At 44.1% G+C, this 23757-nt stretch overlaps 2 protein-coding genes across 2 annotated transcripts; both read left to right on the top strand.

Annotated features, from left to right (window-relative positions):
• Positions 1-7929: 7929 nt before the first annotated feature.
• Positions 7930-15118, top strand: LOC134412547 (putative methyltransferase DDB_G0268948). The gene is made up of 6 exons (XM_063146463.1): positions 7930-8104; positions 9812-9969; positions 10764-10977; positions 12749-12849; positions 13636-13773; positions 14910-15118. Exons 1-6 carry the CDS (start codon positions 7994-7996, stop codon positions 14998-15000), a joined length of 813 nt encoding a protein of 270 aa, XP_063002533.1. The 5' UTR covers positions 7930-7993; the 3' UTR covers positions 15001-15118.
• Positions 15119-16927: 1809 nt separating this feature from the next.
• Positions 16928-22265, top strand: LOC134412643 (neuferricin). Its single transcript, XM_063146595.1, has 4 exons — positions 16928-17186; positions 18568-18708; positions 20132-20318; positions 21558-22265. Exons 1-4 carry the CDS (start codon positions 16928-16930, stop codon positions 21742-21744), a joined length of 774 nt encoding a protein of 257 aa, XP_063002665.1. The 3' UTR covers positions 21745-22265.
• The last annotated feature ends 1492 nt before the right edge of the window (positions 22266-23757 follow it).

The raw sequence follows: 23757 nt of genomic DNA, 5'->3' as shown, positions 1-23757 counted from the left end.
CACTCGCCTTCTCTTGTGGGACATGTCTTTTTAGCTTGCAAGCCTGGTGCGAGGGATTCTCTCTTTTATATTGTGAGCTTCTTCGGGAGACAATATTTTTTCTGAAAAGTGGGATTAAGAACACAGTAAGTACGCAGAGAGTATCCAGCCTCTCTCACCCTTTGACTTCCTCTACGTTAATCTGTTAAAAACAGAAACTGTAAAGACCAAAAGCCACTTTATTACCCAAATCATTTGCTAGAACAAGGAGCATCCATCAACCGGCACTCTGTCAGATGACATTTCTACTACTGCTCTGAAAAAAAGACCCCAGAGCTGTGTTCCCCTGTGCTCCTCTTACTGCTACACGATTTAACTGATTAGAAATTTGAAGATGTTTCAGAAGGTCGCAGGTTGTGTTTTGCATTGCTTAGATGCAACAGGCACAAAATGTTCCAGCAATGGCATTTAGCAATTCTTGTACTTTTTGGGGGGGTTGCTCATCCCATTTACAGAAAACAGGCCAAGGCAACGGTATCCAATTTATAGTATTATAAGGATGACACTGATTTTAATGTGTCAGTCCTGCAGATTTGGGGCATCGCTGCTAAAGCTCACAGAGATAGCACTACCCTTCACTGAATGAGCAGATATTCAACCCAACCCAACCCACACATAACAGAAGGAAAGGCCTTATGGCACATCAAGATGCAGATTTTGATTCATCTCACCAGGGTTGTCTAGCTTGTTTGTAGACAAATTAGCCAATTCTTTTGGCAACATCAGGGCTTCTAACAACCCCATCTTGTAAGACCAAAGACCTAATAGGAACAATGCCATCTTAATGGCCAAGAATATCCCGGGAGCAGGCAGGGAGGACCCTGGGACAATCCCGGGATAAACCTTAGGTCTAGCTAAGGCCTGAGTAGACATGTATAGGATTGCAGTGTAAGCATGTTTACTTCAAAAAACAGTTGTGTTACCAAGAGTGGGTCACTTTTTCAAGCAAGAGTGTTCTGGAACAAGGGGTGTTAGTCAAATAACTGCCTTGTTTTTAAGGAATTAATAATCCATTAATGTTAAACTGATTAAAACAATTACCTCTATCTCAATGCAGGCTGTATTTTGACCAGGTTAGTATAATGAAGCTTATTATGGTGTGTGATTTAGATGGGAAGTTAATTAGCCCACTGCTCTGAAATTTAAATTATAGTAATTATTTCTAACTGTGCAGGCATACATATAAATTAGCATATGCAAATTTGTCATCCATCGGCTTGTGCCCCAAATCTTTTAGGAACTTAGCAAACACCCCTGGTTGCATTTACATCCTGGGGTTGTAGTTTTTGGAAAGGATTTACAGGCATCGCTCACACAGGCCTGAATGCCCCTAAAGTTATATTTCCTGTTCTTTCTAAGGTTAAAACATTTTAAGATGTTTTTAGAATGTTTTTTAGGATGTTTTAACAATGTATATTATGTTTTAATTCAGTTTTATGTATTTTATCGTTTACCTCGATCAAAATGGAGAAGCGGGTAAGAAATAAAATTATTATTATTATTATTATTATTATTATTATTATTATTATTATTATTAAAAGAAAATCTTTTATTTTCCTTTTTAAATAGGAAGAGAAAGGAAGGAAAGCCGGAGAATGTGAGAGAGAACTGAGAAGAAATAGGAGGAAAATGGAAAGATTTGAAGAAAAACTTTGTTGTTGTTTATTCGTTCAGTCGTTTCCGACTCTTCGTGACTTCATGGACCAGCCCACGCCAGAGCTTTCTGTCGGCCGTTGCCACCTTTAGAGCATCGGATTCGTCGTTCACCACCAGCACCGTCCTTTCGGCTTTGAGCTAGCTGCATCATCACATCTGGGGCTAGTTGAACTTATCCTCTGTTCCTCCCCAGTAGCATTTTGACCATCTTCTGACCTGGGGGTCCCATCTTCCGATGGTATACCGACATATCTCTGGTTGTACTGATCCATTTAGTTTTCACGGCAAGAATACTGGGGTGGGTTGCCATTACCTTCCCCAGGGATCGTATTTAGTCTGACCTCTCTACCATGACCTTCCCGTCTCGGGTGTCCCGTCACGGTTTAGCTCATGGCATCTTTGAGGTGCTCAAACTCCAGCACCACGACAAGGTAACGAACTGCCATTGCTCAAAAAAGTTATCTCTAGTGTCCTGAGCTCAACAGGAAGGAGAAAAGGAATGCATTTTAAGCTTAATTTGAATTTCATATGCAATGGAGCAAGTGGGAAGAGCAACTGAACCAAGGATCTATCCCTCCATTGCAGGAAAAATGGCAAATGCCTTAGATTTCCGCCTCTCAAGAGCTATTACAGGCATAGAGGCTACTGAATTCCAAATGTGTGGTGTGATACAATACCATCAAATAGTCAGAAGATGGCAGTGCTGTTGGTTTATTTGAGTCTAAATATGTCAATTTTGTATGAAAACGGCATTCAGAGCGAAAACAACAGAGCCAGACTGGTGCACAGAAATCAAAACAACAACAGCAGCAGCAGCAACCATAAAAGATTTACGATTTTAACAGTGAGAGGAAAAGACGTAGTGAAATGTAAAACTACACGTTGAAACAAGCGCTGCACTTTTAAGATCTGTGTGGGTGTTTTGTTTTGTTTTAACAACGAGAGCAAGAAACATACTGAAATGGAAAGATAGAAGTGTTGGACCAAGTATTCAGTAGTGAATGCATTTTTGTGTGGAAGGAAGTTGGGTTCTGTCTTTTAGGAGACTTCCCGTCCGCTGCTGGAACACATCAGTTGAGTAGCTTTCATTAGCTCAGAATCTGGTTTTCTCCTGCAACAGCTCTGCCATTTGTCCTGTTCTAGCTCAGGCCTAGCTTCCCAGGGGAGGTCATTACAAAGCAGTGACAATTACTAACGGGCAAGGACGCATACGATGGACCGAAGTCATATCAAGCTATGTAGGAACACAAAAGAACTGGAAACCGATTCGTTTACTTGCAAATTATGTGTGCCAATTTTGTATGAAAACAGTATTCAAAGTGAAAACAACGCAAGAGTCAAAGTGGTGTACAGAAATGAAACCAAGCAACCGTATCAACAACAAAAGCAGAACACAACGAACAGAGCACCTTGAGGCTGTTCAGGATCGCAACAGGCCAAGAAGGGCATGTCAGCACCTTGGACAGCACTAAACTGGCTGAAGATCAAGGCCAAGTTAGGGCGACCCCATGAAAAGGAGGACAGGGCTGCTGTATCTTTAACAGTTGCATTGAAAAGGGAATTTCAGCAGGTGTCATTTGTATATATGGAGAACCTGGTGAAATTCCCCCTTCATCACAACAGTTAAAGCTGCAGGAGCCCTGCCCTCTTTTCAATCTGGTCACTCTAGTATAGCTCCTGCAGCTTTAACTGCAGATACAGGAGCCCTGTCCTCCATTTCATATGGTCATCCTATCTCACTAGTGGAGAGTAGAACGAAATAAGGACTTCACATGTCTTTGATACATATTGGGTAGGCTGAGGCTTATTTTAAGGTGCAGGTGGCACCTTAGTTCCTTATTAAGTTTCTGGCTGAGCTAATTTCAAACTTTCGTGCGAATGAAGAACCGGGAACTCGTAACTTCAGCAGCGTCTTTAACCTAGGATATGAACAGTGGACAACACTGCACGGCTGTCGTAAGTCGCTATATTTCAAAAACACATACACACCCAAACTAAAATATGGGTAACAATAGGTTATTTTGACATTGGCGGCACTTTTAAAACATTTAAAAATGTTTCAAAGTAACAACAATGCACTTTCACGTGCAATAAAATCTGGATTAGAAACAGCACAAGCTCTGCTTTTGCTCCTATTTTGTCATGTGTGTGTGAGTGTGGGGATGCAGTTGACCAAACACAGCAACACTAAAATCCCGTATTTTCAATAGTCTGCTCTCAATCCCCCTGGGTTGTGGGGTGGGGTGGGGGGGGTGACCCCAAAATTTTTGTGAACCGCCCAGAAAGCTTCGGCTATTGGGCGGTATAAAAATGTAATAAATAAATAAATAAATAAATAAATAAATAAATAAATAAATAAATAATAAAATAACTTCAAAGGGAACCAGGAAGTTCTGTCCTCAGAGAGTTGAATTGTGACTCTAACTTTTGCCTATCTCTATGAGGAACAACACTTCCCTTCCGTATCAATCCTGTGACTTCCCTCATTGGCTAGAAGAGTTGAATTGTCAAATCTGCAAGATACGGGACTGGGCAATCCGACGACCATATATGGGGTTGCAACAAGGGCCAGCCAATCGTCCCTCTGTTGGCTTTGGAGTGACGGCTACTGGGGCTAGCCAATCAGCACTCTGCGTGGCTGTTAGGGAAAGGTGGCAGGATTTGTGACAGCAAACTCGGGTGAACCAACCAGTGCTTTGCACTGCTGGCTTGTGGTGGTGGGGAAAACGGAGAATTGGTTGATAGTGAATTCGGTTCACTTTCGAGGTTCTCCCAAAAGTAGGGTGACCCCTATGGAAAGGAGGACAGGGCTCCTGTATCTTTAACAGTTGCATAGAAAAGGGAATTTCAGCAGGTGTCATTTGTATGCATGCAGCACCTGCAGAAATTCCCTCTTCATCACACCAGTTAAAGCTGCAGGTGCCCTGCCCTCTTTTTAATCTGGTCACTCTAGTATAGCTCCTGCAGTTTTAACTGGTGTGATGAAGAGGGAATTTCACCAGGTGCTCTATATATACAAAAGACACCCGCTGAAATTCCCTTTTCTATGCAACTGTTAAAGATACAGGAGCCCTGTCCTCCTTTTCATGTGGTCACCCTAACTTATAGGCCCCTTCCAGCTCTACTATGCTATGATAGGGTGACCGTATGAAAAGGAGGACAGGGCTCCTGTATCTTTAACAGTTGCATAGAAAAGGGAATTTCAGCAGGAGTCATTGGTATGCATGCAGCACCTGCAGAAATTCCCTCTTCATCACACCAGTTAAAGCTGCAGGAGCCCTGCCTTCTTTTAAATCTGGTCACTCTAGTATAGCTCCTGCAGCTTTAACTGTGGTGATGAAGAGGGAATTTCACCAGGTTCTTCATATATAAAATGACACCTGCTGAAATTCCCTTTTCTATGCAACTGTTAAAGATACAGGAGCCCTGTCCTCCTTTTCATAGGGTCACCCTACCAAAAGGAGTGAATGGACTTACTGCACAAGATACAAAAAACAACGAAACGTCTTCTGTGTGGCAATCCGATTTAGGATGACCATAGGCACTGGGGAATTCTGGAAACCAGGCCAACTGGAGCAACAATTGACAATCCTATACATGTATACTCAAAAGTAAGCCCCATTGAGTTCAATGGGGCTTACTCCTAGCTAAGCGCATATAGGATTGCAATCTGATTGTGGCCTAAACTTTTATGGACTAAAGTCCACTTCATCAGGTGAAAAATTGGGCTTTTGTCCATATGCCACAAAACAGTTAGCCTTAAAGGCGATACAAGACTCTTTGATTTGCTGGTACAGGCTAACACCACTACCTTTCTCAAATTTGCTCAAGTTAATATTCATCTCTGTGGGTAGCCTATAACTAGTTCATTTCTAGGTCAAGGAGAGATGACTGTAAAACATGGAACAGAGTAATCTGGAACAGCCTCCTTATAAAGAAAATCATTGCATAAATAAAACAGATAAATTGGAGAAACTTGAGAATGAGTATTATATTTCTATTATTTTTATTTATTTATTTATTTATATAGCACCATCCGTGTACATGGTGCTGTACAGAGTAAAACAATAAAATAGCAAAACCCTGCCGCGTAGCCTTACATTCTAATAGAATCATAATAAAACAATAAGAAGGGGAAGAGAATGCACCAAACAGGCACAGTGTAGAGTAAAACTAAGGGTATAAAAGTAAGAACAATTAATCCTTTTACAGCCACAAACCATGCAGAACACTGGAATTGGCAGTTACAACGTATGGAATCTGTGCACGCGTGTGTTTTGTCTGTGCACAAAAAAATAAAAAATAAAAAATCCACATGCATTCAAACCAAAACAAAGTGCTACGTGTTACATACACACAAGATGTTATTGACAAGAAATTGGTGCATAACGTTTTATCAACCCATTCTGTACCAAACCCCATTAAAAAAAAATCAAAATGACTGGATCTAAGGGATCAAATGCAGCAAAATTCATATCCCATAAAGGATTAGATGGGAATGGGGGAGTGAGCCACAAAATCTCCACACATGCACAGATCCAAATATGCTTGTAACTTACTTGAGGCATCGTGATTCACCAAATTCACATGCAATGTTAAACCAAATGGAAATAATAATAAACCACCCGAAATAGCCTGTTTTAAAGCGTTCCAAATTTCCCTTTTATGATTGTCTGTGCAGGCATCCTCGCAGGACTGGCCCTACCATTAGGCAGAGTGAGGCAGCTTGCCTCAGGCAGTTGGTTTGGGACATCATGATAGGGCAGCAAATTGGTTATTTTATAGTTGCTGTATTTTTACTGCCAGGCAGGAGGAGAGGCACAGGTGGGATTTTCTACCTGATGTGCCAAAATAACTGCCCTTGCCTAACTATGCATCTTGACTATGCATCCATTTCAGGCAGCAAAATGTTTTCATAGAATAGTAGAGTTGGAAGGGGCCTATAAGGCCATCGAGTCCAACGCTCAGTGCAGGAATCCACCCGAAAGCATACCCAACAGATGGTTGTCCAGCTGCCTCTTGAAGGCCTCCAGTGTAGAAGAGCCCACCACCTCCCTAGGTAACTGATTCCATTGTCATACTGCTCTAACAGTGACAAAGTTTTCCTGATGTCTAGCCGGAATCTGGCTTCCTGTCACTTGAGCCCGTTATTCCATGTCCTGCACTCTGGGATGACCGAGAAGAGATCCTGGCCCTCCTCTATGTGACAACCTTTTAAATATTTGAAGAGTGCTCTCATGTCTCCCCTCAATCTTCTCTTCTCCAGGCTAAACATGCCCAGTTGTTTCAGCCTCTCTTCATAGGGCTTTGTTTCAAGACCCCTGATCATCATCATTGCCCTCCTATGAACAAACTCCAGCTTGTCCACATCCTTCTTGAAGTGTGGAGCCCAGAACAGGACGCAATACTTTGGGCAGGCTCTGATCCTCACCTTCCAACAAGCGAAATGAAAAACCACTAAGCCTAAAGTGGACTCAATGGCCTTGTAGGTCCCTTCCAACTCTGCTATTCTATGATAAAGCATTAAGCCAAAATCTATTCTTCTTCTTGCAAAATAGTTATTTGTAAAATAATTCTTCCTGCCTGGTTCTGTGCTGCTCTCTTCTGGATGAATCTGGGCTGTAAAGGGATAAATAAAAGTATATCTAATATCCTGTACTTATACTAAGTACCCTAGGTGGCATACAAAGTTAAAAACAATTTAATGCTTTTTATACTGTATTTTGTAATTGTGCTTTTAACATGTTGGTTGTTTTATTATGGTTTTAATTTTTGTGAACCGCCCAGAGAGCTTCGGCTATTGGGCGGTATAAATATGTAACAAATAAATAAACAAACAAGATAAAGTGATCAGCAATAATAATGTTGGGAAAGTTTCAGTTAAAATGTTTTGAAGTGTCTCTAACACAGCCTTCCCTAATCTGATGCCCTCCAGACGTGTTGGACTGCAACTCCCATCATTCCCAGCAGCGTGGCCATTGGAATTGCAGTCCAACACATCTTTGTGTTGGAATGCACATCTTCCAAACTGCACATCTTCCAAACTGTTGGAAACTGTGGAAATTCCAATTCCAACAGTTTGGGGAAAGCTGCTCTAACGCACTGTTCTTTCTCAATAGTTTTATTTACGAAGGAGCCGTTCCTTCAAACTCCATTCCAGATTTTACATTTTCCCGTAAGGGAGGAGGGCGATCGTGAGCGACTCTGGCTTCCTACAAAGCCAAGATTTGGAAGAGCAAAGTTTATTCTTCCACGCCAAAAGAAGGAAAAGGAGGAGCCGCTGTTTTAAGCTGCGAAGATGGCCACTCGTTTGTTTGAGGGTAAAGACCACGCTGCTTTCTATCAGAAATACAGGTTCTCGCCCCAGGCGAACTTGCAAGCTGTGATCTTCTCATACGTAGACAAAAAGGTAAGGGATGACAGAAAGTCTCCGCTGGAAGACAGAAAGAATATGAAAGAATGTTGGAAAGGCGTCATAGAGTCGCGTTTTGCATGCAAAAGGTCCCGGATTCAATGTCGGACACTTAGGTAGGCTAGGAAGGACCCCTGCCTGAAACCCTGGTGAGTTGCTGCCAGTCAGTGTCAACAATACTGAACTAGATGGACCAGTGATCCGATTCAGCTTCTAATGTTCCTATTTAACAGCTTTTTATTCGGAACGATGAGGACTAGACTCTTAATTTATTTTTAGGAGAAGAGCAGAGCACATACTTTGTATGCATAAGATCCCAGGTTTAATTCCTGCTATTTCCAGGCAGGTCTGGGAAAGACTCCTGTCTGATCCCTGGACTGTCAATTCATGATGGTATTGAGCTGGTCTGGATAAAGAACTTTTCTAGACAAGGCTGTTGAATCTGCTCTTCTTCCAGTTTCATTGCAGAATTGGATGTCTACATATTTTCTTTTCCTGCCATTTCTCTAGATAACTTCTAAGTGGTGCTGTAGTATAGCAGAATAACGTAACTGCACTTGTGGGGACTAGCGCTTTGTTTCGCTTTTACAAATAATACTGGATGTTCCCACTCCATCCTCCACCCCTGCGAAATTGCTTTTAAAAAAATCAGCAGTGAAAATAGAAATAGCTGTGAGGCATAATGAATGCACAACAAAGCTTTAATGGTTTGACTTGGTATAAGGAGTGACTGGCTCAGAGCACCTGCATTTTTAGTTAAGAAAGGCCTCTGTTGTCCTATTAAGCGTGCTCCTAATTGTGAAGTGAAAATGATAATTACTTTCTTGTCAAACCATAAGATTGTTTTTTAAAAGTTTGCAAATTAAAAATATTGTATTGCAAACATTTTAGACAGATAATAGTAACATTTGAGCAGTTTTCAAGGAGAAAGAAGCTTGTAAAAATATTTTCTTCATTTGTTAATTTTAATCCAATTACTCTACTTTCCCCATTTCCAAGGATAGACGTTGTTGGATCAGAGACAGAATCTAGAAAATAGGATTGTGCCTGGTAAATAAATAGGGACCTGATAATTGCATGTTGGAGTACATGGAAAGTGTATGGACAGGTCTCAGACCATGCAACAAACAACATCTAATCATTAGCTTCCATTGAGCAAGAATAACCAGTCAGCTCTGACCATTAGCAAGCAATTGGAACACATAGGAAGGTAAAAATATAGAGAGAGCAAATCAGAGAGTCTGGCTGTTGTCCGGACAAAGACTTGGAAGTATTTATAGGGAGGCCAGGAGGAACCAGTGGATGGACTGGAACGCTGAGAACTTGGAGATCAATAGTGCCTCTTCTTTCTCTATTGACTCTTCCCGGTTTGAATCTTGGCCGGTCTTGATAGGCAGATGGATTGTAGAAATGGCCAAGGACCATACATAAAATGGCTCATTCTATAAGGGCACATGTACCCAAGGAAGTCCAACACCTACTTGTATGTAGGAGAAAGTAAGGATGTGGACTGGCTTCCCGCTCAGTCATTAGAATGGCCATGGACATTCTGTGACATCACAGTAGCTCGACTAATAGCAGAGGAGGTGTGTATGTATTGAATGAAGCCTGTTATTGAAGTATGCTTGTAAATGGAATATAGAAAGAAGCCTTGTAAGTGAATTGGTATTTTTCTTGAGACGTGTTGCTGTCTTTCCTTAAAAGGGGAGTTCCTTTTGTCTGGCCGTGGACGTGGGATGTGGCTCAGGGCAAAGTAGTCACCTGCTGGCAAAGCGTTTTGAGAAGGTGGTTGGAACAGACATCAGTGCAGCTCAGATTGAGGAGGCTAAGCAAGCTGACCACCCTCCAAATGTCTCTTACCTGTAAGTAAACACACGCACAGCCCTTTCCGACATCTTGTTTGAATTGTCCTTCTTAAAGCGTAGTGCCAGAACTGGACTCAGTGCTCCAGATGAGGTCTGACTAGTACAGAACAACGTTGAATGGAAACTATGGTCCCCTTAATGCAGCCTAAAATCACATGAACGACTCCCACAAAGAAGCTCCAGCCAGAATTTGATTAAATAAGGCAGGATTTCTGTGGCAGATGGTCAGGCATTCATTAGGCAGGAATCCACAAATGCATTTGCCAGTTTGCTCCTGGTAAGTGTGTTTCTTCAGTCTGAGGTAAACTCACACCCTTCTCTGGGGCTTGGAGAAGAATGGGACCTGTCCCTGAGCGTATCTTTGGAGATATTCCAGAGAAGGGCCAAGGAGGTGTCTGAGAGGGAGACAGCAGGTATCGCCTCCCCTAGTGATGCTACACTTCAGAAGTGCACAAAACACCTCCAGCAGTCAGGATATGACCACAGACAAGAACCTGACCTTCTGAGACAGGGTCAGTGGCAAGCATAAATCAACCTAAAATTTGTGGACCCATATCCGTAGCAAGGGTCCAAATGGGGGGCTCTCCCCAGTCCATTGGGGGGAGGCTGATGATACGGCAGAACAGCCAGGGAAAGAAAGGATGCAGAAAGCGGAAATGTTGGGGAAAACACTGCCATGGTTACATCACAGGATGGTTTGGAAAGCAAATGCCATAAACGTCCCGACCATTTTAATGCATCATCTCAGTGACAGGGCATAGTAATGGCCACGTTGTCCTTCACTCACACAGCGTGTGCCCTGCAGAAGAAATCCCCTTTGAGGATCACTCCGTAGACCTGATCACAGCTTTTACTGCGGCCCATTGGTTTGACATTCCCCGCTTCATGAAGGAAATTGACCGAGTTCTCAAACCATCGGGCTGCGTGGTTTTGAGTTCCAACACCCTTGATATGCAACTGCACTACAAAGATCGTTCGGAGAAGCTAACGGAGATCTTGAAGGAGGTGAGAGCCCCACGTGTTCCTTCTATTTCCAGTGTTAAGTGTTCCTTCTGTTTCTGTGTTCAGATGCAATGTGCCATTGACTACTGCATCATAGAATCATAGAATAGCAGAGTTGGAATGGGCATACAAGGCCATCGAGTCCAACCCCCTGCTCAGTGCAGGAATCCACCCTAAAGCATCCCCGACAGAGGGTTGTCCAGCTGCCTCTTGAAGGCCTCTAGTGTGGGAGAGCCCATGACCTTCCTAGATTATTGGTTTCATTGTCGTACTGCTCTAACAGTCAGGAAGTTTTTCCTGATGTCCAGCCGGAATCTAGCACCCTGTAACTTGAGCCCTTTATCATAGAATAGTAGAGTTGGAAGGCGCCTAAAGGCCATCGAGTCCAACCCCTGCTCAATTATTCCGTGTCCTGCACTGGGATGATCATTTAAGCGCTATTTAGTGAATACTTAATTAATTTTTTAAAAAAATGAACGGGAAAGAAAGCACAAGTTAAATGTTTGATTTTAAAACAAAACAAAACACCCAGGGCTAAAATGGCATCAGAAAGTTCATAGTAAAGGTGTCCCAAAGTATAGACTCACCCGCCCAATACATAATCGTACATGCTGAAAACATGCCCATTAAAGGGGAAAAAAAGATGAGTGATGCTAAGGTGATTTGCATCCGAAGAGATTGCCCAACTGTTCCAGTCTTTTCTTTTTAAAATCAGATTTTCTGTAGTCTGAAAAAAGATGGAGGAACTGTAAGAAGAACTTCTGGATCAGGCCTGCCTAGTCCCACATCCTGTCTCCTGCACTAGGAGAAGGCTACAAGCAGGGCATGAAGCTAAGTGCCCTCTCTCAATGTTTAATTACATAAGAACATCAGAAGTGCCCTGATGCTGGATCAGACCAAGGGTCCACTCTGTTCGCACAGTGGCCGACCAACCGTCGGCCAGGGATGAACAAGCAGGACATGGTGCAACAGCACCCTCCTGCCCATGTTCCCCAGCAACTGGTGCACACAGGCTTATTGCCTCGAACACAGGAGATAGCACACAATCATTCTACGCTGTGTGAAGAAGTATTTTCTTTTGTCTGTTTGAACCTCCCCAAGTTCTAGTATTCAGAGAGAAGCAGCACGGCGAAAACAAAGGAGGAAAATTTGCTTTGAAGAAGAGTGAAATGTTGCTATTCGACTGTCAACGGCTCAGTTCAGGCAACACGTTAGTCAACGCAGTGTGAAAACTCCACTCAACAGTTGGGTTTTTAGGAGGTACTCCTCACACGACGTGTTCTAACTCCACCATTGGGTGAATGTGGGCTCCCGTGGAGTTGAGTAAAATCTGTCACGACGTTTGAGTGACAGTTCCTCTGCCCTCTCTCCTTCCCTGGTCCTCTTGATAATATCCCAACAGCCATTGCTACAAAAAACAAACAGTGGCTCTCCTAGAGTGAAACACTCTCTTTTCGGCGCTCCTGCCAGGGAACTCTGTAGCCAGTGGGAAAAATCAACTCAACGCAACAGAAAACTCCAATGAGTCCTCCACACAACACGCAACACAACGGTTGTGCAGGAACTCTCCTCTGCACAGCGTGGCTGGAGTGTTTTCCAAACAAAAAAACGCCACTGTTGGGTGGAGTTTTCCTGCCAGACAACACATTTCTCAACGGTGGTGTAAAAACTCTACCGTGGAGTTCTAAAACTACCGTTGAGAAATGTGTTGTCTGAACGGCGCCAACGTATCGTGGAATCACCAGGCTTCACCATTTTCAATTTTTCTTTGCAGATTCAAGAACAGCTTCGCCCCTACGCAAATGAGAAGGTCCAACTTGTTGCGAATGACTACAAAGACATATTTGATTCCTTGCCCTTTGGGGACAAGGAGAGGTGAGTGCTCCATGGGAACAGGTTCTATTGAACTCAATGGGAGTTAGCGCTGAGTAGGAATACACAGAATTGCACTGTAAAACTCTTGAAACCATTGTATTCAACCGGGCTTGCTTCTGTGTAAACAGGCATAGGAGTAGGACCATTCTGTTGATCTGAACTGCAGATTGCATTTTACAGAATTCTCTATGCAGCCCTTCCTTCTCTAAAGAAGTCCTTTTTACAACTTCATTGGCTGCCAGTCCAGGTCTGGGCCCGATTCAAAGTGCTGGTATTGACATTTAAAGCCCTAAACGGTTTGGGGCCAGGTTATTTGAAGGAACGCCTCCTCCCATATGTACCTTCCCGGACCTTAAGATCATCTTCAGGGGCCCTTCTCAGTGAGCCCCTGCCAAAGGAAGTGAGGCAGGTGGCTACTAGGAGGAGGGCTTTCTCCGCTGTGGCACCCCGGTTGTGGAATGAGCTCCCCAGAGAGGTCCGCCTGGCGCCTACACTGTACTCCTTTCGTCGCCAGCTGAAGACCTTTTTATTCTCCCAGTATTTTAACACTTAATTTTAACTTAAATTTAAATTTTACTGTTTTAACTCTGTATTTTAATTTTATATCAATTTTGCTGCGTGGTTTTTATTCTGGTTGTGCTTTTTATATTGTATTGTGTATTTGTGCTTTTAACCTGTTGGTTGTCTTACTATGATTTTAATTTTTGTGAACCGCCCAGAGAGCTTCGGCTATTGGGCGGTATAGAAATGTAATAAAGAAATAAAGCATCTCTAACTTCTTTCCAGGATCACAGATATTATCGATAAAATTCCCTTCAATGTTGCTGACCTGATGGGATATGTCCAGTCATTCTCCATGTACCAAACTTTTTTAAAAGCCCAGCCCGAGGCCGCCAAAACTCTCCTCGATAACACCGAAAGAAGGTAAATAAATAAATACATTTCACAAAGTAAGCCTAACTGGGTAAGGACCGAGGAAAAATATGTATACTAAAACGTACAGACTCCTTTTTAGTCAAAAAAAATCTCCCGCAGACTGTACACAGCCATACTAGAAGTGTGATTAAAAGCAACATAGTTTAAAATGAATGAACAGCACAAACCTACAGTCAAAATACAGATGCTGATAAAAACCACCAATACAGAGGGAACACATTTATTGAAGGCCCTTCTGGGCAAAACTGTCTTCAGCTTCCAAAGGGTGAGCTTTCTACCTGAGGAAGTTCCAGACACCACAGAGAAGATGAACAAGTATTTCATACAAGGTATTATTAACCTTTAGAACTCCCAGCCACAGGATTTTGTGACTAGTGGCAGTCTAAAACAGTTTAGCTAAGATGTTGCAAAGGGGAAAAAAAGGGTAACTTCCATATTCGGGGACAGTAATGCTTTTGGAAGATAGATGCTTTTGAACTGTGGTGTTGGAGGAAAATTCTGAGAGTGCCTTGGACTGCAAGAAGATCAAACCAGGCCATACTCCAGGAAATCAAGCCAGACTGCTCACTTGAGGGAATGGTATTAAAGGCAAAACTGAAGTACTTTGGCCACATAATGAGAAGACAGGATACCCTGGAGAAGAGGCTGATGCTAGGGAAAGTGGAAGGCAAAAGGAAGAGGGGCCGACCAAGGGCAAGATGGAGGGATGATATTCTGGAGGGGACAGACTTGACCTTGGGGGAGCTAGGGGTGGCGACAGCCGACAGAAAGCTCTGGCGTGGGCTGGTCCATGAAGTCACGAAGAGTCAGAAGCGACTGAATGAATAAACAACAACAATTGTTAACCTTTAGAACTCCCAGCCACAGGATTTTGTGACTAGTGGCAGTCTAAAACAGTTTAGCTAAGATGTTGCAAAGGGGGGGGGGGGGAAAGGGGTAACTTCCATATTCGGGGACAGTAATGCTTTTGGTAATCAGATGCTAAGCAATAGGATGATATTTTAAGGAATATCCAACTGGCTATTCTCAGAAAAAAGAGCTGAGCTGGATAGTTCCAGCATAGTAATTTTTAGGGGTTGTTTTCAGCTCACTCCCAGCTTCTTCTTCTTTGATTTCACCCCCAGGATCCTAGAGACGATGGGAGTTTCCTCTCGTGAAACTCAGCTGGAGCTTTGGACTCGTCAAGTTTGTGTCCTGGGTTGCAGAAGTTCTTAGAAGTTATTCGGGTCCAGATCGGGAATGCAATGACCATTGAAAACAATGCCATGTTTCAATACAGTGCTGTAACTCTTGAAAACATTCCAATAAAAAACAAATGGCTCATGAATTTCAAGAGGAGTGGAATGTGGTGGTCACCGAATCCCATTAAAGGACCAGAAGTAAGGAAAGGAACCTCTCGTGCAAGCACTGAGTCATTTCTGACTCTTGGAGGGACGCCAGCTTTCGCTGACGTTTTCTTGGCAGGCCTTATAGCGGGGTGGTTTGCCATTGCCTTCCCTGGCCGTTATTACCTTTCCCTAGAAGCAGCGACAATAGTGTGTTGTCTTGTAATTTCTTCCCTTTTAAAGCAAAAAAGTTTGAGTTGGGCGGAAAGTAGTAAAAAGAGTGCTGGATTTAAGACCTGACTTCAAGTATTGATCCATTTATTTATTTATTTATTGCATTTATATACCGCCACATAGCCGAAGCTCTCTGGGCGGTTTACAAAAGTTAAAAACAGTGAACATTAAAAAGTATAAACATTTAAAACCAAAATCATAAAAACAACAGTATAAAAACAACAATTCTGGGGTCCGTTAAAAAAACAAACAAACTTAGTGTTGTTAAATGCCTGGGAGAAGAGAAAAGTCTTGACCTGGCGCCGAAAAGATAACAGTGTTATCAGGGAGCACTCTTCAAATATTTATACTGTTAGTTTTACTCTAGCCTGTGCCTGTTTGGTGCATTCTCTTCCCCTTCTTATTGTTTTATTATGATTTTATTAGAATGTTGAATAAGTTTATTACGGTATGACAACCAGCACTCCAGTCAAACACCATACAGTTTAACACATTACATTACACTACATTACAGATGTAGAACGTGCATATATTATCATGGCTGCAGCACAAAATCTGGCCACTTTTACAGTAACTTGGGCATTCATGCCTGACAAAAGGTAATCTAAACAAAATTCGTCTGTTCTGCCCGGGATTTTTTTTATGAGTGGAGTTATTAAGGAAACTGAGGTCTTTATACAGGTGGCAGTAAAGTAAAACATGGACTATTGTCTCAACATCCCCCGACCCACATGGACATTGCCGTTCGCTGTAAGGGATTTTTTAAAATCTGCCCTCCAGCAATGCTGAAGGTAGAACATTAAGCCTATATATGGTTCGGGTCCAGGTTATTTGAAAGAACGTATTCTCCCTTATGAGCCTGCCCGTGTTTTGAGATCTTCTGGAGAGGCCCTTCTTTCAGTCCCATCTTCTTCACAGGCACGCTTGGTGGGAACACGGGACAGGGCCTTCTCGGTGGCTGCTCTGGTGCTCTGGAACTCTCTTCCCTGGCTCCCTCCTTGACGGGCTTTCGGAAGCAGGCAAAAACTTTTTTGTTCCAGCAGGCCTTTGGAGAATAATCCGGCCCTCCATCTATGTTAATGTCTTATAATTTTGTTGTGTATTTTTTTAATTTTTTATGGTTTTGTTTCCCTCCCCCCCCCCCCATGTATATTTTAAACTTTGTAAGGCCGCCTTACAAAGTATATTTGATATACAAATATAATAATAATAATAATAATAATAATAATAATAATAATAATAATAATAATAATAATAATAATAATACTCTGTATAGCACCATGTACACTGATGGTGCTATATAAATAAAGAATAATAATGAAGAAAAAATGATTTAAACCCTGAAGTTCTGCGCCTATGTCACTCTACACTTTTTGGAGTGTGTGTTTGTCTAAGGGCGCATAGAAATGAAGTCCCGTTGTCGGGAAATAAAAAGGGGAGGAGTCGGGGGAGCCTGCCAATCAGCCGCCCTGAAAACAGCGGCCAATGAGCGTTCAGGGAGTCCTGGCACGTGACGCCCGTAGTGGCTCTACCCGCGGCATCTTGAGCGCTGGCAACTTCAGCTCCGCCCACCCGGGGCTGTCATGCTGCGCGGGGCGCTCGCCGCTTTGGCTCTGGGCTGTGCGGCCGCCTGGTTCTGGAGTTGCGGGTTCGATCCCCGGCGGTGGCTGTGGCAGGATCGTGATGCGGAGCCGGAGCCGGTGCTGAGCGCCGCCCAGCTAGCACGCTACACGGGGGCGGAGGAAAGCGCTGGGCTTTACCTGGCTGTGCTGGGACAGGTCTTTGATGTGCAACAGGGACGCAGGCATTATGGGCCAGGGGGTGCTTACAGCTTCTTCTCAGGTAACTGTTCCTATCTAATCCATCTAGCGACCCTCCATGGACCCCCACCTCCCACCCCTAGCAGGCCCTGTCCCCTTTCCGTACTCTGTTGGGTGCTGGCTATGCAAACAGGTATGAGGGGTGAAGACACATGAGAAGAGCCCCACCTCCCATCCCTAGCAGGCCCTGTCCCCTTTCCGTACTCTGTTGGGTGCTGGCTATGCAAATAGGTATGAGGGGTGAAGACACATGAGAAGAGCCCCACCTCCCACCCCTAGCAGGCCCTGTCCCCTTTCCGTATTCTGTTGGGTGCTGGCTATGCAAATAGGTATGAGGGGTGAAGACACATGAGGAGCCCCACCTCCCACCCCTAGCAGGCCCTGTCCCCTTTCCGTACTCTGTTGGGTGCTGGCTATGCAAATAGGTATGAGGGGTGAAGACACATGAGAAGAGCCCCACCTCCCACCCCTAGCAGGCCCTGTCCCCTTTCCATGCTCTGTTGGGTGCTGGCTATGCAAATAGGTATGAGGGGTGAAGACACATGAGAAGAGCCCTGTTGGATCAGAACAAAGGTCCATCCAACCCACTACACTGTTCCCAACCCTGGCCAATCAGAACTCAAATGCCTGGGGCCAAATTTCTCACTAATTGCACAGTAAAAAAATCTCATCTGGACGATGCAATTCCAAGTGCGAAAAGAAGGAAACCCCGTAGGGGAGTAAAAAATATGCCACCTGGCACTTTAATAAACCTTTTACTAATAATATTATTGCAGAAGATTCCTTGGTTCCGCCCTTGCCTTTGGCTTATTTTTTACTCTACAATGCAATTCCAAACCTGATGTATAAGCTTGTTCTTGACTCCCTAATTCTTTTATTTCTTTTGAAATTTTCCCTGTTATTTCTAACTGTTTTTCTCTTCACAGTTTTTACTATTTGCGCTTGATCATTTTGTTTCCTATGTATTGCTTTAGCCACGATTTCTTCAGATTTAAATTAATTGATTGTAGGGGTTTTAATGGACTTCTTTAAGGTACAATCCTATGCATGTTTAGACAGGAAAAAAGCCTGGAAATCGTAGGCCATTTTTTCTGTCTAAACATGAATAGTATAAACATTCTAAACATGTTTCGAATAAACATGTTTAGAATAGTCTAAACATTCATAGGGTGACCCTATGAAAAGGAAGACAGGGCTCCTGTATCTTTAACAGTTGCATAGAAAAGGGAATTTCAGCAGGTGTCATCTGTGTGCATGCAGCACTTGGTGAAATTCCCTCTTCATCACAATTAAATCTGCAGGAGCCCTGCCCTCTTTCATATCTGGTCAAGAAGGCAGGGCTGCAGGGATGCTATACCTGTGGCTGACAAATCACCTGAGCTCCGAATATATTGCTTCCCCAGGGAAGGATGCCACCAGAGCTTTTGCGACAGGCGACTTCACCCCAGCCGGACTGGTGGATGATATTTCGGGATTATCGCCCTCAGAAATGCTAACCATCCAGAACTGGCTTTCCTTCTACAATAAGAACTATGTGCATATTGGTACGTGATTAACAGCGGCATTTAGGGAATCACCAGCCCCACGGCTAGTGTTACTAGCTAAAATGTGAATGGCAGGGCCTCGGTTTTGCGGGTTCCTCCGGGTGGCAATGCAGTGCAACTCGGCACATTCTGTTTTTATTCCCCCATCTCTGCAGCCGGGATGGGGTGTGACCACCACAACATCGCACTGCTGACCTTGCAGAGGAAGGTGGAGCAGGATTTTCTGGCAGCTTTTTGTTCTGTAATTAACTGAGATTTAATTGAGGATGTAATAGCCAGCTCCATCCCAAAGACGTAGGATGAGTGACGTGAAAACACTATTAAATAAATGAGCCCCAACTTAGCTGGGTTCTATCTAACACAGCAAACACTTAAATACACTAATACAGGTACAACATGGCAAACATCTAAGGTCCTCCTCCGAGTGCCTACTTCGAGGGAAGCTCGGAGGATGGCAACAAGGGAGAGGGCCTTCTCAGTGGTGGCCCCCCAATTATGGAAGGATTTCTCCGACGAGGCTCGCCTGGCACCAACATTGTTGTCTTTTCGGCACCAGGTCAAGACTTTTCTTTTCTCCCAGGCATTTAACAACATGAGCTGAGTTTGTTTTTAACGGACCCCAGAATAGCTGTTTTTATAAGGATACTGTTGTTTTTATGCTTTTTATGTTTTTAAACTTTATATATTTGTTTTTAATGTTTACAGTTTTTAACTTTCGTAAACCGCTCAGGGAGCTTCGGCTATGGGGCAGTATATAAATGCAATAAATCAATAAATTGTCATGACCGGCAACAGATCCCTGTAGCACAGAACCCAGCCAAAAGGTGACAGGTTCACTTCAGATACCAAGTCTAACTATAGTTAAAGAAAGTTTAAGCATGGTTGGGTGTGATGTCGGAACCAGTAAACTCTGGCTTTGTGGTTGACTGACACTGGAAACCATGGTTTGAAGTGGGTTTGCTTGAAAATGCATAGCTTGGCGTGAGTGACAAGCCATAGCTAAGGCACCATGCTTCACCTCCAGAGGCTGTTGGAGGCAACAGTGAACTCGTGAAGCTGGGAGATCAAAAACCAAAAGCAGGCAAGTAGGTCTAAACCATGGTTTTCCAGTTGTATGTTAAAGCTCAAACCATGGTTTGGCTTGAGGTCTTAATCGATCTGTTATGTCTGCATGAGAGTTGCCACCAATTTGGTTCTGAATGTCTGTCCTCCAAGGAATGAAAAAAAATGGGGATGGGCGGATAGGAAGGAAATGTTTTGTTCCTTCTCAGGCCTCCGAGATAACTAAACAACCGCTAAATTTGAAAGACTGAACACGGCCCTGACAGTGGATGTACCTTGGAAGGAGGTTGGCGGGGCAATTTGGGGAGCTGTGGAGGGGTTGCGCAGTGACGGGCGTTGTGTTTCCTCCACTCCCGGAAAGGCAAAGTGGCCGGGCGATTCTACCACCCGAACGGGGCACCTACGGAGACTCTGCATCAGGCCCAATCGCTCGTCAGAGAAGGGCGGCGGCTGCAGGCCCAGGAGCAGGAGCAAAAGAAGCAATTTCCGCCTTGCAACACGGAATGGAGCTCAACCAGAGGGAGCCGGGTCTGGTGTTCCAAGCAGAGGTACGGTTCTCGCGCAGTTCATGGGGTCGACAGAAGAAGGGCGAAATAGCAGCTTGGCTGTTGTTCGGAGCTGCCCCTTTTCAGCATTCAACTCCTTTGCTGAGGGAACTGCACTGGCCACCTATTGGCTACCAGGCCAGGTTTTGGTACTAATGTTTGTTGTTTATTCATTCAGTCGCTTCCGGCTCTTCGTGACTTCATGGACCAGCCCACGCCAGAGCTTTCTGTCGGCCGTCGCCACCCCTAGTTCCAAGTCTGTCACCTCCAGAATATCCTCCATCCATCTTGCCCTTGGTCGGCCCCTCTTCCTTTTGCCTTCCACTTTCCCTAGCATCAGCCTCTTCTCCAGGGTATCCTGTCTTCTCATTATGTGGCCAAAGTACTTCAGTTTTGCCTTTAGTACCATTCCCTCAAGTGAGCAGTCTGGCTTTATTTCCTGGAGTATGGACTGGTTTGATCTTCTTGCGGTCCAAGGCACTCTCAGGATTTCCCTCCAACACCACAGTTCAAAAGCATCTCTCTTCCTTCGCTCTGCTTTCCTTATGGTCCAACTCTCGCAGCCATAGGTTACTACGGGGAATACCATTGCTTTAACTATGCGGACCTTTGTTGTCAGTGTGGTGTCTCTGCTCTTAACTATTTTATCGAGATTTGTCATTGCTCTCCTCCCAAGGAGTAAACGTCTTCTGATTTCCTGGCTGCAGTCAGCGTCTGCAGTCATCTTTGCGCCCAGAAATACAAAGTCTGTCACTGCCTCCACGTTTTCTCCCTCTATTTGCCAATGTACAAAGCTGTAAACGTGGGACCAGGATACCTCAGAAGAGCCAACCTGCCTGGCCACTGAGGTCATCAGAGGGCATGCTCCTGATGGTTCCACATGGACCTATGGCCAGATTGAAGTCCACCAGGAGAAGAGCCTTCAGTGTGGTGGCCCCTTCTCTTTGGAACTCCCTGCCCCTGGTGGTCAGGCAGGTGCCAACACGCTGCTGCTTCCGACACCTCCTGAAAACAGCTCTTTTCCAGGCAGCCTTCAACTGACCAGCCACCGTTTTTATTGGTATTCTGATTTGAATTTGCTGTTCTAATCTTTTTACTGTTTTATTCTTACGTTTAGCGCGCCGGAATCTATTTTGGATATGGAGGCGTATATAAAAATGGTTCGTTCATTGATTAAACGTATCTGCGCAATTAATGAAACACGTCCTATGTTGCATTCATTTTTTATTTAAACATTTGCAGCGGGGGAGTGACCAGAGACTGGACCGGTGTCCCCAGGAAGCTGTACGAGCCTGGATCCAGCCGTAGCCATTGTGTGTGTGTGAAGACGGAAGGGCTGCTCAGCGACAGGGGAGACTTGGACAACCCCAACCTGCAGGAGTACGAAGGCTGCCACCCACTCGCCGACTGGTGTGCTGTGAAAGAATAAGCCGGCCTGAGCTCTCCTGCTTACGAGCACCTCTCTCCCCGACGCATGCGCACACGGCAGATTGAGACTTTACGATTCGGCACGATGTCTGAAATTGCAAACCATGATTTGCGATCAAGCAGCAAAGTAGAACCTGCAGCTGTGGTTCGAACTAGCTTTGCAAGCCATGGTTTGGGGAGGCGTCTGAATGGACAAACCATGGTTTATGCTGACGGTCCTGCTGCCGGGAATCTGACGGTTGAGCAATTAGGAAAGAAAAGCAGACAAGCAGGTCTAAACTGTTTGTTAGAACCCGAGTTATGATTTGAGCATTCTCTTAATTCTGCCTTCCTAGTTAGCAAATTTAACTGCTCGTCTAACCCACAGTGCTTTCTCGTAACTAGAGAGCGACTAAAACTTTTGTAAACCGCCCAGAGAGCTTCGGCTGTGGGGCGGTATATAAATGTAATAAATAAAGCTTGGGACCAGGATACCCGAGAGAACACCTTCTTCCCTACCAACTGCCCAGTCACTGAGGTCATCCGAGGGTCTGCTTCTGGTGGTCCCACATAGATCCATCCTCCGATTGGAGTCCACCAGGGAAGGGCCTTCAGTGTGGTGGCCCCCCTCCTGTGGAATTCCCTGCCTCTGGAGGTCAGGCAGGCTCCGACCTTGTACTCCTTTCGGCGCCTCCTGAAAACATCTTTATTCCAAGAAGCCTTTCCTTAACGTCCAGCCAGGAGTCACTGTATTTGCTTCTTTTAAAATCTGTTTTAAAGTGTTTTATTCGGTTTTTATTTTCATTTTATCTTGTATGCCGCTTTTATTTATTTATTACATTTTTATACCGCCCAATAGCCGAAGCTCTGTGGGCGGTTCACAAAAGCTCTTTGGGTGGTCGGGCGGTTTACCGCTCCGAAATTTTCAATGCGGTGCAGTATATAAATATTGTAAATAAATAAATAATAAAAGCACAATCCTAGACACGTTTAGACAGAGAAAAGACCTACAACTTCCAGCATGCCCCAGCCAGCATTGCCTTTTCTCTGTCTAAACATTAAGGGCCCTTAATTCAGCTTTCACACCGAACCAGGATTTGCATGAATTATTGGTTAGCGCCCAGGGCTCAAAGTTAGTGTCTTGTTGGAGGAAAAGTGTGGGTCATTTTATCCCACCTTGGCAAAGAAAGGCAATGACAAGGTAGCATCAGCTTTCTGAGTGTAGCACAGATTATTTCTCCTACTTGGCAGTTCTACAGCCATGAACTCACTGATACCGCCGAATTGAATTAGGGGTCTTTATTACAAGAAGTTACACGTAGGCATATAAATATTGGAAAAATACATGGCTTTCCAAGGACTTCAGAGGAAGTGTTGCAGAATAATAATACTAATTTAAAAAAAACGCCCCAGTGATTCACTCAAGGCTCTGCTTGTTTCTGAGCTGACGTAAGAGCATCTGGAATTACAGGCCCCATTTCTGCAACAAATCCATTCCAGGACCTATCCGCAAGAAGACGACAGAAATACCTGTTCTAAGACTAGGACCTGGTTGTCTCCTGAACTGGATCAGTTCAGGTGACCTCACTTGAGAGGACTGCTCCCCTGTAAAATAAACCCTGCACAAAGCAAGTCAGCACTTTGGATAGGAAGCTAGGAAAGAACATCCCTCTGTTACATCCAGATATTTTGGACTACAGTGCCCATCGTCTAGCCATGCTGGCTGCAGCTGATGCAGGTTATCTAGGGTGGCCATATGAAAAGGAGGACAGGGCTCCTGTATCTTTAACAGTTGTATTGAAAAGGAAACTTCAGCAGGTGTCATTTGTATTTATGGAGAACCTGGTGAAATTCCCTCTTCATCACCACAGTTAAAAGCTGCAGGAGCCCTGCCCTCTTTTAAATCTGGTCACTCTAGTATAGCTCCTGCAGCTTTAACTGTGGTGATGGAGATGGATTTTCACCAGGTGCTGCATGCATACAAATGACACCTGCTGAAATTCCCTTTTTTCAATACAACTGTTAAAGATACAGG

The sequence above is a fragment of the Elgaria multicarinata genome, chromosome 22 (assembly GCF_023053635.1).
Source record: "Elgaria multicarinata webbii isolate HBS135686 ecotype San Diego chromosome 22, rElgMul1.1.pri, whole genome shotgun sequence".
Lineage (NCBI taxonomy): Eukaryota > Metazoa > Chordata > Lepidosauria > Squamata > Anguidae > Elgaria > Elgaria multicarinata.
This window is presented reverse-complemented; position numbering and strand designations above follow the sequence as displayed.

What these genes read in the sequence shown, in the direction of transcription:
- LOC134412547 (XM_063146463.1), top strand. Translation starts at nt 7,994, where the DNA reads ATGGCCACTCGTTTGTTTGAGGGTAAAGACCACGCTGCTTTCTATCAG. An exon ending in CCCTTTGGGGACAAGGAGAG is followed by an intron (nt 12,850 to 13,635) that starts GTGAGTGCTCCA and finishes ACTTCTTTCCAG; the next exon opens with GATCACAGATATTATCGATA. An exon ending in CTCGATAACACCGAAAGAAG is followed by an intron (nt 13,774 to 14,909) that starts GTAAATAAATAA and finishes TTTCACCCCCAG; the next exon opens with GATCCTAGAGACGATGGGAG.
- LOC134412643 (XM_063146595.1), top strand. Translation starts at nt 16,928, where the DNA reads ATGCTGCGCGGGGCGCTCGCCGCTTTGGCTCTGGGCTGTGCGGCCGCC. An exon ending in TGCTTACAGCTTCTTCTCAG is followed by an intron (nt 17,187 to 18,567) that starts GTAACTGTTCCT and finishes TTGCTTCCCCAG; the next exon opens with GGAAGGATGCCACCAGAGCT. An exon ending in TAAGAACTATGTGCATATTG is followed by an intron (nt 18,709 to 20,131) that starts GTACGTGATTAA and finishes ACTCCCGGAAAG; the next exon opens with GCAAAGTGGCCGGGCGATTC.